This window comes from Trachurus trachurus (assembly GCF_905171665.1).
Source record: "Trachurus trachurus genome assembly, chromosome: 20".
In the NCBI taxonomy this organism is placed as follows: domain Eukaryota; kingdom Metazoa; phylum Chordata; class Actinopteri; order Carangiformes; family Carangidae; genus Trachurus; species Trachurus trachurus.
In genome coordinates, this window is record NC_139911.1 from 15,284,151 (window position 1) to 15,299,797 (window position 15,647).

At 39.1% G+C, this 15,647-nt stretch overlaps 1 protein-coding gene across 1 annotated transcript; it reads left to right on the plus strand.

The window, feature by feature from the left end:
* Positions 1-5,486: 5,486 nt before the first annotated feature.
* adcyap1a (adenylate cyclase activating polypeptide 1a) lies at positions 5,487-9,054 on the plus strand (the record flags this gene model as incomplete). Its single annotated transcript, XM_083995126.1, is given in 7 exon segments — positions 5,487-5,615; positions 5,840-5,944; positions 6,443-6,577; positions 7,189-7,293; positions 8,186-8,320; positions 8,851-8,998; positions 9,001-9,054. Coding segments are annotated over 6 exon segments (675 nt in total). The 5' UTR covers positions 5,487-5,615; positions 5,840-5,846.
* Positions 9,055-15,647: the final 6,593 nt, after the last annotated feature.

The window sequence follows — 15,647 nt, forward strand, 5'->3', positions numbered from 1 at the left end:
CCCAAGTGTCACAGTGTGTGAGGATGTCGGAGCTGATGCAGGAGTCGCTCATTGTTTCCACCGCCGAGAGGTCAGAGGGGATGAATCCTGCAGCAGCATGACACCGATTTAAAAAAAACAAAAAAAAAAACAAAGTGAGAGCTTAAAGTATTCCACCTCTTTGTAGCCTCTACTTCCTACTACTAAACTTGCATCAACCCCCACACAACAACATGGCCGACCCTGCCTGCGGGACTGGAGCCACACAGCTGGAGATACAGACACAGATCGGTCCAGTGCAGCTGATCTGGGAGCAGCGCGGAGACGGTCACAGGAGAGAAACCGGCTGAATAAAGATATGGCAAAAGACGAAAAAAAAAAAAGGGGCACAGCTTCTGTCAGATCAGAAAAGGAGAAGGAGAAGAGCGGGCCGGCCGAGTGAGTGGAGGATGGTTTCACAAAAAAGGAGCGTCCTCAGTTTGTAGGCTACCAGAGACTGTAGCAGCTACCAATCCCAGGCACTAATGCAGAGCTCTAACGCCCCCTGCTGGCTGCGAGGCGGCTACTGCAGCTGTTAGGGCACATCTGCAGCTCAGGGAGGTCTCACAGCTTTAGTAGGCTACATCACAGCAATATAGGCCACACTGTAGACAAATTTACTGTATTTTACTGGCTTTTTTTCTACAGTTGCTACATTGCTGTATTTTGAAATTATAGCATTTTGCTGTAGACAAAGTATTATGCTGTAAATTTACAACAAAACACCATAGGCATTTGAATTAACATTACAATTTAAACCTTTTACTGTAAATTTACAATATTCATTGTGAAATTCCTTTTCACAAAGCCTATTTATTGGAATTAAAAAGCTGTAAATCAAACAAAACAGCATTCATCAAAAACTTACTGCCTCTACACTTTTATCTTTTATCTGTTTCAAAAATTAAATGACAGTGCATTTAATTAAATGACAGTGAATGATATTCAATCTCGCCTTTTTTTTTTTAAATAAAGAAACTAAAAATGCATCAGTTTCCGAACCACATTAAACTTGCAACATCTCAAGAAAAAACACTGATATTTCAGTGAGGAAACACTTCCCTGTGTGACATCTGCCCTACAGTCATAATACATAATACGCTCCTATAATGACTTGGTAATTTTGCAGTGACTTAAACCAAATATTAATTAATAGTGACAATTGGAAATATAGATACAAGCAGGGCAACAACTCACATTCACATATGGGATGTAAAGTAATTTGATGTATGTTGAGTGGCTGATGTCATATCAGAAATAACATCTTGGATGATAATACTCATTAATCACAAATTCTAGGCTACATATTGTTTTAAATTTTTGATGATTATTGTTTATGGTTTGGAATTACTAGTGTGGCATATTTATTGTGGGTGTTTGCTGACCTGAGTGGTAAGATGTAGATTCCTCTTTGCAGGGATGAATATTGTATTGAGCTGAATTGGACAGTGACTTTTATTGTTGTTTTATCATAGCTTTAAAGGAAGACTGAACAAAAACAATATTTTGACAGTAGAAATCAGGTTCTTCCAACCTTTCACTGAAGCTACTGTACATCAGAGTACAGCATATAATTGAACACCACAGTTTGAGAAAACAGGATGTGCTATTCTCAATTAAAAACCCCTTTACTGGTGGAGGTAACATCCAGTGGTATAAAATGAAGATTAAATCAGTAAAATAGCTACATAAACATAAATAAATAAAATCTTCTTTTTTTAAAGTAAAGAATAATTTATGTGAAGTTACTGTATGACAGCATTCTGTTATCTGTGAAACTTGTAGTGTCAACAAGGCTCTAGTGATTGCATCCTCTTCAATGCAGTTTCAATACAGCAGGTCACTTCCCTCTTTTACAGTCTCTGTTTGATAACATGCCCAGGTTTAATTGGGCTATTCCCATTTACAGTGCTTGGCAAGAAGCAGTATACATTTACAGTCATAACCTCTAATCTATTGTTCAATATCATTACTATAACAAGTAAGACATATTAAAAGTATGAGTACATTAGAATAGCACACATTTAGTTACATTACATTTACTTCTACAGAATAATAATGATATTCACATTATCACAAACTGTACAATTTACAGGTTGCTGGAAAATTGTCCTGGTAAAAGTGTTGTGTGACACTTCATTTTACTGATTTTGAATTTTTAATGATAAACTAAGGGATTACGTTTTCATTACAAACTGTATATTATTAATAAAGTTCAATGGATCACCCAACAAATGCATAGTAACAGTAGTAACACTAACATAACAGCTTTTTTCTTCACTCCTGAGGATTGACATCTGAAGATGTTGTTTATAGTCTATATAAGAGTAACAGCATTTATTCACAGCAATAAACAATAAACATCCACAAAATTAATCACTTAGCAACTTTACCCCAACCTTAACCCAAGTCTTCATTTTGAATAATAATAATAAAAAAAATTGAAGCTTTCTGTCACAAAATGTCCTCACAATTCAGAAATGTCCCCACTATGATGGTTTCAAACTAAAATCTGTCCATACAATCAAACAAACACATGCACACGCCTTACAAATTAGATTTAAAAAGCCATGTTCTGTCAACACTCTGCGCTGTAAAAGCTGAGTATTGAAGCACTTGAGTCATGAGACTGGAACTCCAATAAAACTCTTTAAACACCATGTCAACACCAGTAGATGCTATAAAAGACAAACAATGCTAAAATTAAAATGAGTCATACGTTCTTCTCCTGTCTTCTTCGGTGTGATAAACCTCAGTAATACACTGTGTGATTACTCACAGCTCTCTTTCCAAGCAAGAGATATTAAATTGTGTGAATGTAAGGAAGCTCTTGTTTGAAGTCCCATCCAAACAAACAGAAGCAGATCTCTTTTACCATACACAATTAGGCTACACTATAAAATGCTATTGATTGTTTTAACAATAAAAACGATGAGTCACTGTACGGATACAGTTTTAAAACTTACCATATGTAAATGTTATGTTGCATTTATCAGATATTGTAATCAGTTATGGGAAGTCATTATAACAGTAGTGTGACCAGAAAAGCAACAAGCATTTCAATCAGTTTTTCAGCAGGAGAATAAAATGCTTCTGTAAACGTTTACAGAGGCAAGAGGGTTTATTAATATTCCCCTACAGGAAGGCACTTGATGATGAGTCAAGCATCAGGTGATTACAGGATAAATATTCTTATCTAATTTATATTCTCAGTAATTAGATTCAGAAAAAACGATATCCTGGCAACATCAGTACAAATATTTTTAAAGTGTAATTAATAGATGAACGAAGCTGCATCACTAATCATCATTTTATTGTGATTACTCTGGCTACTTTAAACGTGGAATCATGATTATGTGATTATGTTACTTTATCATCTAATAGCTTGTGAACATAGGGCCATTGAAAGACAGGTCACCAGTCTATTAGATAATAATTTTCCACTAACACATACCAGTGTGCAAAAAGAAGTCAAAGTATCATATGTCATATGAAAAGGAGAATCTTTCTTTTTCTTGTGTATTTAAAAAGTTGTATTATTGGAGCCATTCAACAGTAATTTTGGCTCTGTAACTTTATCTTCTAGTTCCAACGAACAAATCAAAGTACATAAATGCTAAATTTTATGTATAAAATGAGGTCAGACCATTAGGCAACATTCAACCACAGTCTTCTTCTATCCATGGTGTTACCAGAGCTTGGGAACTGCTGTAATACACTAAAATGCACTTTCCTCTGATAACCACTTGGGTGCAGTGCTCCCTCAGACCAAGAAAATGACTGTATCAGAGATTTCTTTTCCTTCTACATTTTTAGAGCCCATAGTAAGATATTTATTTGCGCTAAGCAAGCCGTCACATGACGTCAGCAGCAGAAACGGATCGACTGCTCTGAATCACCTACAGAGTCAACTCATGGTCCAAATATCCTGTGTGGATAGAGGACACTGCTGACTGTTAATGAATACTGCCCATGCCAGAAATACAAACATAAGGGTATGTAAATGAGACAAATTCAAGAAGGAAAATTAAACTTAAATATAGTTTTATGTGTAAGTTTAAATCAGTTTACATATTCAGGAAATTGCTGTTCTGCATTAAGGGACAATTTTGAAGAACTCGTACTTAAATGATTAAATCAAGGAAGTAAGGATCATAGTTAGTTCACCACTACATTTAGTAGGTTAATTTTGAGATGACTAAAAACTTTTAGTGTGATGATCTATAAGATTTGAGTTGTTCCCAAAGATTTTCCTTCTAAACTGTTAAAACATACATGGAGGTATCCAATAAGAAAGCATTAAGGCGTTTTAGGCCTACTTTAACCAAAATGAGATTTGATGAGTATGAGTATTTTTCCATTGTCCCACAAGTAAACAATCCATGTACTTTTCCATCAGTGTATTATTGGTGAATCACTGATGGTCTAAACCAGATGTGTCATACGTCACTTCTGTAACATCAAAGTCAAGAGTTGATCCTTCAACTAGGTGACTCAGCTTCACTAGCCTATATGGAGCCTATACGTTTCATGTATCTGGTTCTATGAATGATCTCTGAAGAGATGAGTGGAACAAGGGAAGACGACGTGGGAGAAACAGTAAAAGTTATCCTGATCAATGACGTCAGGCGCCTCAGTTTGGGAAACTTACTTTCCGGAAGAGAAGCTGTCAGTCTTACTTCAGCACTGGACAGCTCCACGAGACAGTAGCTATTAAAAGCTTTCCAGTAACCTTTGCTAAAGAGATTAATAGTTATTTTATGGGTTTGGGAAATTCACCTTTCTCTTTAAATCATATTAAACCCACTAGATTACGACAAAGTTGTGACAAAGCTAAAATTAAGCCTACGTACACTGGAGATGCGTGGTTCTCTTAGGGTGGTGACATTTTATCAATATAATAATTATATATAATAATAAAGAAATGATATTTCCAATATTTCTTCAGTCAGATGACTCAGTTTCAAACAATGACAATAGTCTAGCACCTATAGCTGAGCTTGACCTTTAGCCCTAACAGAGGGGGGCAGCTGAAAATCCCACCAGGCTTCAAAGGCCATGCGATCCTATTTATGGCGTGACGTCAAAAGTTGATATTAATTCACACTGTAATTAATGATAATGTTTGAAACCAAGATCCATTCTTGTTTTTTTATGACTTGGCTCAGGGTCCTTCATTGACGCGGAAGAAGGATGCTCTCCAATGGGACAAGGGGGAGTAGGGGGGGGGATGACGCAACCACCCACCTCCTCCCCTCCACCCCCCTCCTTACCTACGTGACAAGTGAAAAAGGCATGCCTTTCGGATCCATGAATAAAAAACCAAGAGGAGTTAAGTTCACAGGACGCAGGGAAAGTTGTCCGCAGACCGATACACGGCGCTCCTCTTGACGCCCATGACAGAGTTCACGCAGGAACCTCCGAGAACCGAGCTGCGGAGGAGCTGCACACTCGGCTGAGACGCACGGACTGAAGACCGAAAAGGCGCTTCACTGAGGGAGTAGAGGAAGGGGGAGAGAGAGAGAGGAGAGAGACTGAGGTAGAGATCCTATCTCAGTTGAGATCTTCAGCGGATCGCGTCCAGCGCCTCGCAACTGGTAAGAGGAGGCAACTTTCCGGGTGGTTTTACGCTGCGTAAAAGTGCGGAGAAAGTGAGGTGTGGCTGTTTTTTTGTTGTTTTGTTTGGTTCTCAGTGAGTCGCAAGTGTGATGCTAAAGTTCTAAATGTCGCGGGAAAAAATAAAAAAAACCTCCTCAATGCATCAAATAATCGCTCTCGTGGGTAGTTTGTCCACTTGCTTAATGTTTTCTCTCTCTTGCAGGAGGACAATGTCTAGTAAGGCGACTTTAGCCTTACTCATCTATGGAATCATAATGCATTACAGCGTCAACTGCTCACCTGTGGGGCTTAGCTTTCCCAGTGTTAGGTATGTACACATCTGCTTATCATTTAAGTGTTCAGGTGTTGATTTCCTTTTGGATTTTTTGGCTCGGCATGGGAAGGAGTTGCTGCACTCATCATCATCATCATCCTCAGCAGCAGGAGCAGCAGCAGCAGCAGGGCGCAGGGTGAAGACCACATCTGCCTCACAGATAGTTCTGTCTGTGGCTATAAAAGCCTATTGGATTAGCTGCTGGGTAACAGCATCTGACAGACAATCCATAGGGCTGCTCACACAGAAATAATCGTGGAGAAACATCCACCAGGGAGCGGCTGTAATATGATTTAGTCTACTGAGGCAGTGAAGTACAGTGTGTCAATCTGACCTGCATCTAAAAGACCAATTTATATGGTTAGATAATTAATAGAAACCTTTTTATTGAAAAATCGGAAGGTTTTAAAGAGAAAATGTCAGTTTTGTACATAATTTATGTAGAGGCGATTATGAAATATAATAGCTACTTCTATTTATTTTTTCATTCAGACTGGACAGTGAGGTTTACGATGAGGATGGGAACTCCTTACCGTCCCTGGATTATGACAGAGACCAAATGGAAGTGAGAAGTCCCCAGTCAGTGGCTGACGACGTCTACACTTTGTATTACCCAGCAGAGAAAAGGTGACTATCATCTCCGTCTCAGCCCAAACTCCCCGTGTCCAACAACATCCCATTATTACCGTGTACAGCCCTCTCTGTCCCTGTGCTGCGTTTGTTGTGCGTCGTTTGTGTGGATCAATGTAACGTGTTGTCGAAATGTTGTCAGTTAACGGAGGACAGACTTCATTATCACTTTTATTTTTTATGTACTTTTTTTTCTTTCGTGGATTTTTAAAAAAATATTTTGGCCAAGTTAGTTCGGTTTCTTTTTAACTGAATTCCCAGGGGAACTTAGTCGCTTTCTTTAAACACGATTGGACGTAAATAATGCACAATAATACACAATCATTATAATCAATTGGGGAAAAAAGGAAATTTAAGAGTAACATCATCTTTCTTAAGAAAAATATTTGCCAGAATAAGCAGAAATTGTAAAACTGTATTATATAAAATATTTCAGGCCAATAAAAAACGAGGCTATTGTCTAGTAATACAGTCTTTAATTCACAGTGTCTCTCAGGCCCGATATGTTGAGGTAGAGGTTTCTTTGCAGTGCAGCTACAGTACTTGACATTGTTGCCTCTTGCGCTGGGTGTGTGGTGACTTTACTGTGTGGCTATCTATCATCCCAGAACGGAAAGGCATGCAGACGGCATGTTTAATAAAGCCTACAGGAAAGCGCTGGGTCAGTTATCAGCAAGGAAATATCTTCATTCTCTGATGGCAAAACGTGTAGGGTAAGAACATCTTCTTGGTTGTCACCTTTTCTTTTTCTCTACTGAATGTTTCCTGTCTTTTGTGCGTTATTGTTTCTTTGGACTGATCCCTCCTCCTTATTTTTCTTTAAATGACCATAATTCACGCTGTTATACGTACTGTACGTGTCTGTGGTCCCATTATTTCCCAGCATGCTGCTAAATCCGGCGCCCTCTCGCTCTGAATCAGCCTTTTATTAATGCTATAAACGCGTGAAGGGGGGGAGCGCTAACGGGCACTTGATTGATTTGGGAAGTGTCACTCTCTGAGCCCGCTGCTGTGTCGTTATAAGGCGCAGAGTGAGGAATTAACCCGCATAGGCTTATATTTATTTCCATATGAATAATTTATAGGTTCGATTCCCAGTGGTTCCCGATGGAAGAAGGGAGGGATGCAATTACTCCAGTCTCATGAGCAGGCCTTAATGCACGTCGAGATATATGTGCCAAATTGCCCTGGGATGGGCTGAAAGTTAAACAAAAGGGGAATTTAACTCCAAAATAAAAGCCCTTTTTTGAGTTAATTTTGAAAAGATCCTTTCTGCAACATGACAATACACTTGCATGGTTTGTCCTGGAACAAAACAAATCTAATTTTATTCCCTAAAATGCTTTGGAATAAGGACTCAGATTTGCTCCTTTGTTCATCACTCCAAGCTGTATTGTTCTGAACAAAATGGGGAATCTGATTAGCTAAATACCCCCCCACCCCCACCCCCCCAGATGGTGACACAAAGATCCTACTTCAAGTGTTCAGAGGTTTCACCCCAGCACCACAGGCTGCACACGCAGAGGTCATGTGAACGCACGTCACATGCACAGCCCTGTATAGTGAAACCTTCCTGTTGTCTCTCCCTCTCTCTGTCTCTCACAGCGGGGGGAAGATGGAGGAGGACAGCTCAGAGCCCCTGTCCAAGCGACACTCAGACGGGATCTTCACAGACAGCTACAGCCGCTACCGAAAGCAAATGGCAGTCAAGAAATACCTGGCGGCAGTCCTTGGGAAAAGGTATAGACAGAGAATTAGAAACAAAGGACGCCGGCTGGCATATTTGTAGCATCCTCCCCTCCCTTACTGAAAAACAAACTAAACAAAAACAAAAAAAAAACTTAAGTGTGTGCAGCCCCAGATGAAATCATTTTGAGATCTGAACAATCAGTGGATCGCTTTTGTGTTCTTAAACATGTATTTATGTATGAAGTAAGCCATTAAAATGAATATTTTGATAATAATATTGTTTTTTATTTTGTACTTAAAGCACTTGAGGACACATATCTACTTTGTGGACTATTTTTTTGTTCATTATAAGAAAACAAATAGCCTCTATTTATGTATTCATTGATTTATTTTTCTTAGACCTATTTATTGAGGGGAGACAATTGTTCATGTGACGATATGCTCCAACAGCCCTGTCTTTTAAACATTTAGCAAAGAGATATGATTGTGAGGAAAATAAATAGTTTAAAAGACAATCAATGTATTGAATGCTGCTTTTTGTAAAGTGACATTAAGAGTTTAGTTGTCTTTATTCACAACAGCCTTGAAGACATAGGTATTCACCATTTCCTACAAGGCATAGACTTTGATGCCCTCCCGGACGGGGATGAGTTTGAGGCATTTTTGGGAGATTGGCTGAAACAGTTCTCTCCCGAATTTCCGGTGAGTTTCAGGCTCTTTCCTGAGGCCGTGTGTCCTTGCAGGGATGTCTCATGTCCCACCCTTTTTTTCCCTCTCACCTATAACTCTCAACCTTGTGATCTTGCTCCAAACACTCCAATCCAACTCTTCTTCCACCTCATTTGTGCTCCTGTCTCTCTAGAGTCTCACAGATTTTACCTTTAACCTCACCTGTATCGCCTCGTGCATGCAGGCTGAATGTGGAGAGACTTTGCTTAGACTGATATGTTATACATATCAACGCTGATTGATACGAAAGGAACAGATTTATGATAAATCAGCATCCTGTTTATGGATGCAAGGGTGATATTATGATGACAAAAACTATTTTATTAGATCTGGTTTAGACCTGATGTAAGCCCTGCTGGCTTTTCAAAATGAAATGCCAGTTATTCATTTTTTTTTAAAGTCAAGATGGGACGCTTGTCAAGAAAACAGAAAAAAAAGGCAAAAAAATCCCAAATCTGAGATGAGGACCAGAGTACTTTTGAGGTTTTTCTTGTCCTTCTCTTCTGCAGTGTTTACAGAGTGAGCTTACACCTTTGACTCATGTAAAGTGCCAATCTTGTGTTTCTATCAACTGGTTTCTGTGTGTTTGGAAACCTCTGATTCTGCTGAAGGTTTTCTCATGTCTCTCTGCCCATATAATAAGTATCACTACCATTTAAAGCAACATCAGGCAAAATATAAAAAGCATAAAAAAAAGGAAACAAAAAAGAAAAAGAAAAGAAAAAAAAAACGCCAAGAAATGATACTTGTTACATGGTAACTTCACAATCGACTTGTTCTTTGTGAGAGACATACAAGGCAGTTTGAACTCTTGTGTTTGAACCTTCTGGGTCTATTGTGCTTCCCTTTTCTGTCATGTGAACCAATGTAAAAACTACAGTAGATTGCATGATTAAAGTAAATGCACTAGCCACCGCATCTGTGCAGACGACTCCAACTAGATGGTGCTTGCTTTCTGACTACTGCAAACATATATACCTGTCATCTCTAGATGTTGTTTTGTGTTCTGTTCTCCTCACTGACATTTCTACACAAGCTGTGTGTTGAACATTGTCCTCCATTGAAGAATTACTCTGAATGTACTTCTGGCAAGAATCTCTCAGTCTAATGTCTCTACAGTATAGCCTCTGTTACTTAACCAGCTGGAGCTTTTTGTAACGCACTGTATATGAAGAAAAAGCTGTGATTGGACAATTAAAGTGGTCATTTTCTATCATCTTTATCTGCAGTCTAGCACAAAAACTGCCATAATTAACACAATTTAATTGATGTGATTTAATTTAGAGAGCAGGAAGGGCGCAGTTAGTCAGAGATGTCAGTAAAGGGAGCAAGGATGGACTGCAGGACCAAGAGGGAACAAGATTATAAAACCACCATAGTAAGACTGAAAACCCACAAAGATCAAATACCATTAAAACAGTCTAGTTGTATGCACACTTCCTCCCAGGTACTGAGGAAATGATACTGGTACATCAGGCACAATTTTGCTAAAAAAAAAAACCAAACCAAAAAAAAACCAAGTTGATCACTATAGTTTTAGTCTGCAGGGTTTAAGTTCTTCAATTTGTGTTTATTGTATCAATCTTTCTTTAATTTTGCATTCTCCTCTAGGCTTTGTGACGCAGGAAGCAGTTTGCGGCTGTGGTGCCTTGCATCGACTTTAAAATCGCCATGAATCACAGATGGCTATTTAGTGGCCCTACAATGCTGCACATCATCAGCTTACATTTCACCCTTTTGTTGTTGTTCTTGTGTTGCGCAGACGTTTGATAGGATCTCTATAGTACCATCCAGCTTAGACGTCAAGCATTCTTGCTGGCACTGCTTTCTTTTGCACTTTGTTTTTAGAGCACTAGAGTAGATTTTTGTGAAAACAGAGAGAAGGATCAGTTTCCCCTCTCCGAGAAACATTATATGTATGATAATGAAAGCGCCAATAGCCTTACAAAAATGAAATCATCTTCAAAGATATATATATATATATATTTACTGTGTAGAAAGTGAATATTAGATTACTACTTCAAATGACGATCTGCAAAGGTCAAGTCAATAAATGTTTAAAAAAAAAAAGTGTTGTAAGATTTGTATGAATAAATTTTTGTAAACAACAAAAAGTTCGTCTAATCTTTGAAGCCAATATCACCATAAATCAAGACACATTTAAGAGGATGGAAACAAATAAGGAAAAACCTAAATCACTGGAGGGAGAATGTGATGTTAAGGAGAAGAATCAGCTTGTGGACATCAGTGAGGGAAACAATGGTGAAACAACAAACAGACCACACATAGTGAGAAAACACAAGGCAACGCAGTGCAAAAGCACAATTACATGTACATCTATATGTATAGACATATATGTAAAAATGTATTCAATTCATGGAAGAAAAAGAGGACTATCCGTTATTTTTTGCCTCCCCATCTGTGTCAAAAACTGCACGATGTTACAAAATAAATCAGTAAAGCACAGAAACAAAGGATCCGCCGGTGAAAAGGAGAAGACAGATCCATGTCTCGGCCCCGTTTTCATACTGACTCAGTTGGTTTGGCGGATAAACAGTGACACCAGTTGGTTGGGTGTCTACCTCCCCTCGGGACAGCATGAGTAAAGAGACGTGGGAGGGATCACCCAGCCTGCGCCACACACTGCCTCGCTGCACTTTACACCTCGCCAGGACTTCAACAGTCACCACCAAAGGCCTGAAGTACTGGTGGAACAGTTGGCCAGTCTCAACACTGGTACATTCACTTTGTGCCAAAAGCAACATCCAAACGTGAAGCAAACGAGCTGATGCTGGCTGGGTTCAACCAAACATGCACAAATGAGGGAACATATAGGCCTACATAAGAGATATAAAATATATATCTTTTTCTTGATGAACATAAAGTTGAAGATAATTGATCGTTTTATATGGTTTCACATGCCTTTAAAGTCTCCACCATTCAGACTTCACCATATCCCCCCGTAATCTGCATTTGAGATAAAGATCATGCTTAAAAATTCTCACCTTTAATTTATGTTTTCCAAGATTTCAAAGTTGTTTGTCTTGTAATTTCCCACCCGCTCAACCGATCAGTTTGAACAGATAAAGACTTCTTGCTAAGTTGAGGTAGGCTATACCTAAACAAGCAGGCATAGACCCTTTGATAGTGAAGATAAGATTCAAAGTCTATGTAGCCTATTAACGCAGATTTTCTAGCTAACATTTTGGTATGAATCAACATGTTTTTCACTGCATTATGAAATTAAGATATAATTACCTGTTCCTTACAAGAAAACAGTAACAAACATGATAATTAACCTAAAGTGGATGCAGGATTTACAGAAACCACGCAATTGCAGTTAAAGCTAATTTAGCCAGTAATTGATTTTTGTTGTTTTATTTAATGTTATTGATAGCATTAGTTTGCCCAACTAAAGGCTCATAATTTTCCTCAATAAACACGTAAGTAAGCTAGTTACAGTGTTGTATTGCTGGTCAATGCAACATGATGCAACTGAGTCATTGCTAATGTATAGCTTAACCTCAGTCAAAAATATCCTGCGCAATGGGCTCTATGCACAGCTCCACTACTTCCTGAATTTAAGGTTGCTCCTTTATTTGCTGTCTCACATTATTGGACAAACTGATTAATCCAGGTGTGTCTATAGTCACAATGGTCAGACACACCTGGATTAATCAGTTTGTCCAATAATGTAAGACAGGAAACAAAGGAGCTACCTTAAGTTAAATTCAGGAAATAGTGGAGCTGTGCAGACTGCAGACTGCAGAGCCCATATTTGCTGTATCTATGTATACAATTGATGTAAACTTTCTACCAAAGTCAGGAGTCGTATGCCAAATATTCATCATTGTTGCAATTTATGCTATAATCACTATGATGTAATGATGAAACAAAAAACATGGATGCTAGTGATGGCTTCTGCTGAAACTACAGGGAATCACCCACTGTAGGTGCAGTGGGTGGCATTTGCAATACTGCCACCCACGCAAGTCTGTTGCCTACATAAATATGTCAATCCAAATTACAGTTAATGACTTTAAGTAGGTCCCCCATATTGCACATCATCTGATAACAAGTTGCCACGGAGCTGGACCCGTTCTAGACACCGATGGTTTGTCTGTCCGCCCCAGACCTGCCATATTTAGTGCCTGAAATCTCTTTTTAAAGGGTTCAATTTCAATCATATCACTTGCAACTGTGGGTAGTTGCAGCATCACACTGCGACGTGCGGTATGGGATGTCAGACTGAGAAACCACACAAAGCCTGCCGTGTCTCTGTCTGCTCCCCTGTGTGCGTAATAACCCCCTCTCAGACATGATAGCAGGGCTTTGATTTTGTGGCCGCGGCCTCAGCTCTCAGAGGAGCACACACAGAAGATGATCAATGGGAGTGATCTGATTCCTCCGGCCCGTGCCAGACCCTTTCTTAACCTTGCTAACCCAATCAGCCAGTGTTGCCATGCAACCGCTCCCAGGAGGATGCGGTGGGAGTGGGCAGGGCGCCGGTGGCCTTCCTGGGCACCAAAAGATCACGCTGGATATATTTCACTCAGATGGCTTCAGTGTCAGCTATGTTTTCTCTTATTGGCTGAAATTGCAAGTTGCATGGAGGGGCTGATATATAGGCTCTCAGAGAGAAAAACAGAGGTTGAGTAATGTGTAGTGATTCATAAAACTGCACAGACATAAAGAAAAACGGAGAGGCGCACAAACACTGTAACTAATGCTTACACAAATTAATCACACAGCTCAGCAAAAGTCAAGACACATTTGGCAATGACAGAAAACGCAGCTAAAAGTAAAAACAACTATATCCTACTGAGAATATTATAGAGCCGTTTTAATATTTAATATAGATGTAGGATTGACCCACAAATTCAAGGAGGAAAACTTCAAACAAAAGACAACTTTCCAAGCAAAACCTCTCCAGTCAATTGCAGAAAAAATGCAATTCTTGAATAACCTATCAGCAGATTATTCCAAATCAAAGATGAGCTAAAATAAGACACAGGCACTGGGATCAAACAGCAAGTATATTCAAATGTACGTGGTGCTTGTGTTCAACAATGTTTCTATTTTGGTCAAAACCAACTTTGCTGTTGGCAAACTGCTACCTCAAGTACTCAGACTGTCTCTCTTACACGTTCAAAACTCCACAGCTCAAACTCCGAGCTTCAACCCAGGATCCCCCCTGCTCCTCTGGGGGCTGAGTGAGTGACAGGTTTCTGGAGGGGGAATCCACATGAAGCCCTTTCATCACTGCCTCCCCCTGGGCCCTGCTTGACTGACTGCAGCACAGTGCAAAAGTTCAGCCATTACAGAACACCATCGCTGTATTTACACCAGGTAAGTGTGTCACTTTGTTAATGTCAGACCTCTATGTAAGAGGCATTTCTTACGTGAGTGGACTTTGGGTCCATCATGTTCTATCGAGAAGACATCTTCTCCATGAAGGTTAACAGGAGCTGATGTGTTTGGTTTTGATTAATATCATTTATATCGAAGCTGTGATTCACTTATATTTTACACCAGTATTCACCATCTCACACACTCATAAGAGAAAATGACAAAAGTCTGATGTGTCAAATGTCCAAGTGAAAGACTTGAACATGGAGTCTTCTTGTCCTTACCCTTCATACTCTTTACAACTTCTGGTAGGTTTTTCTATTGCTGCTTTAGCATTAACCGCTGTTTACTTCCCAGTCTAGAAGTAACATGTTTTTTTCCAGTGAATTTGGACCACCTACTGTATAGCCTCCAAGCTGTCCTGAAGGTGTGGATGGTGAGGTGAGTACATATTATAACCTCTGCTCACGTCAGGAGGCAGAGAAAACATACAAATAGCTCCTTTAAATTTAGGCCTATAACTTCTGAAAGATGAAATAACATATTTTACTTTTACTAATGACAAAATAATTCAATAATAAACCCTATAAATAATGAAATACATACTTAGGCTACACTGCCGTTTTATTGTATTTAATCCCATTGTTATTGGATAATGTTCAACACATTTTTTTTTTTCAGAATTTCAAAAGTGATTTTCTTTCTTAATACACATGTGAGCATTTATGGTCTTGTTTTCAGATATATACTGATACTAACTGAAGCTTGTGCCAATCTTCAGCCTCTTTAGATTAAAACATATTCATGATAGAAAATAAGAGGAAACTGCTTGAAAATGCCTTTGTGAGGTGAATCTATTTATTCTAAAAAAAAAGAGTAGAAAACGCATTTATTCTCTTTCTACAAATGAAACACTGAATGCATAGCAACAAAAGACAGCCTTGCTCGGCTCAGTTCACCCTGGGGTTTGGCAGCTGTGTGTACAATCAAATGGCAAACTTGAGGTAGATTGTTGTGTAACTGACATTACTAAGTCAGTTTGCTGACTTGAGCTTCTGTTAAGTGCAACACGCACCGCGTCACACATCTCCTGACACCCAAAGCACACAGAAGATGCAACCAACAGTCAAAACGAGTTGTCAGCTCATCACCAGGATGTGATAGAATTGCTGCTTTTCTGGAGAGCTTACAGGGAAACAGGAGGGCAGTGGCAAATGCTTACATGGTTTGTTCACTTGTGTACGTAGAAAACTGAGTGCTGGTATTTTAATGGATTAAAAGACCTTGCAATAATTATTGA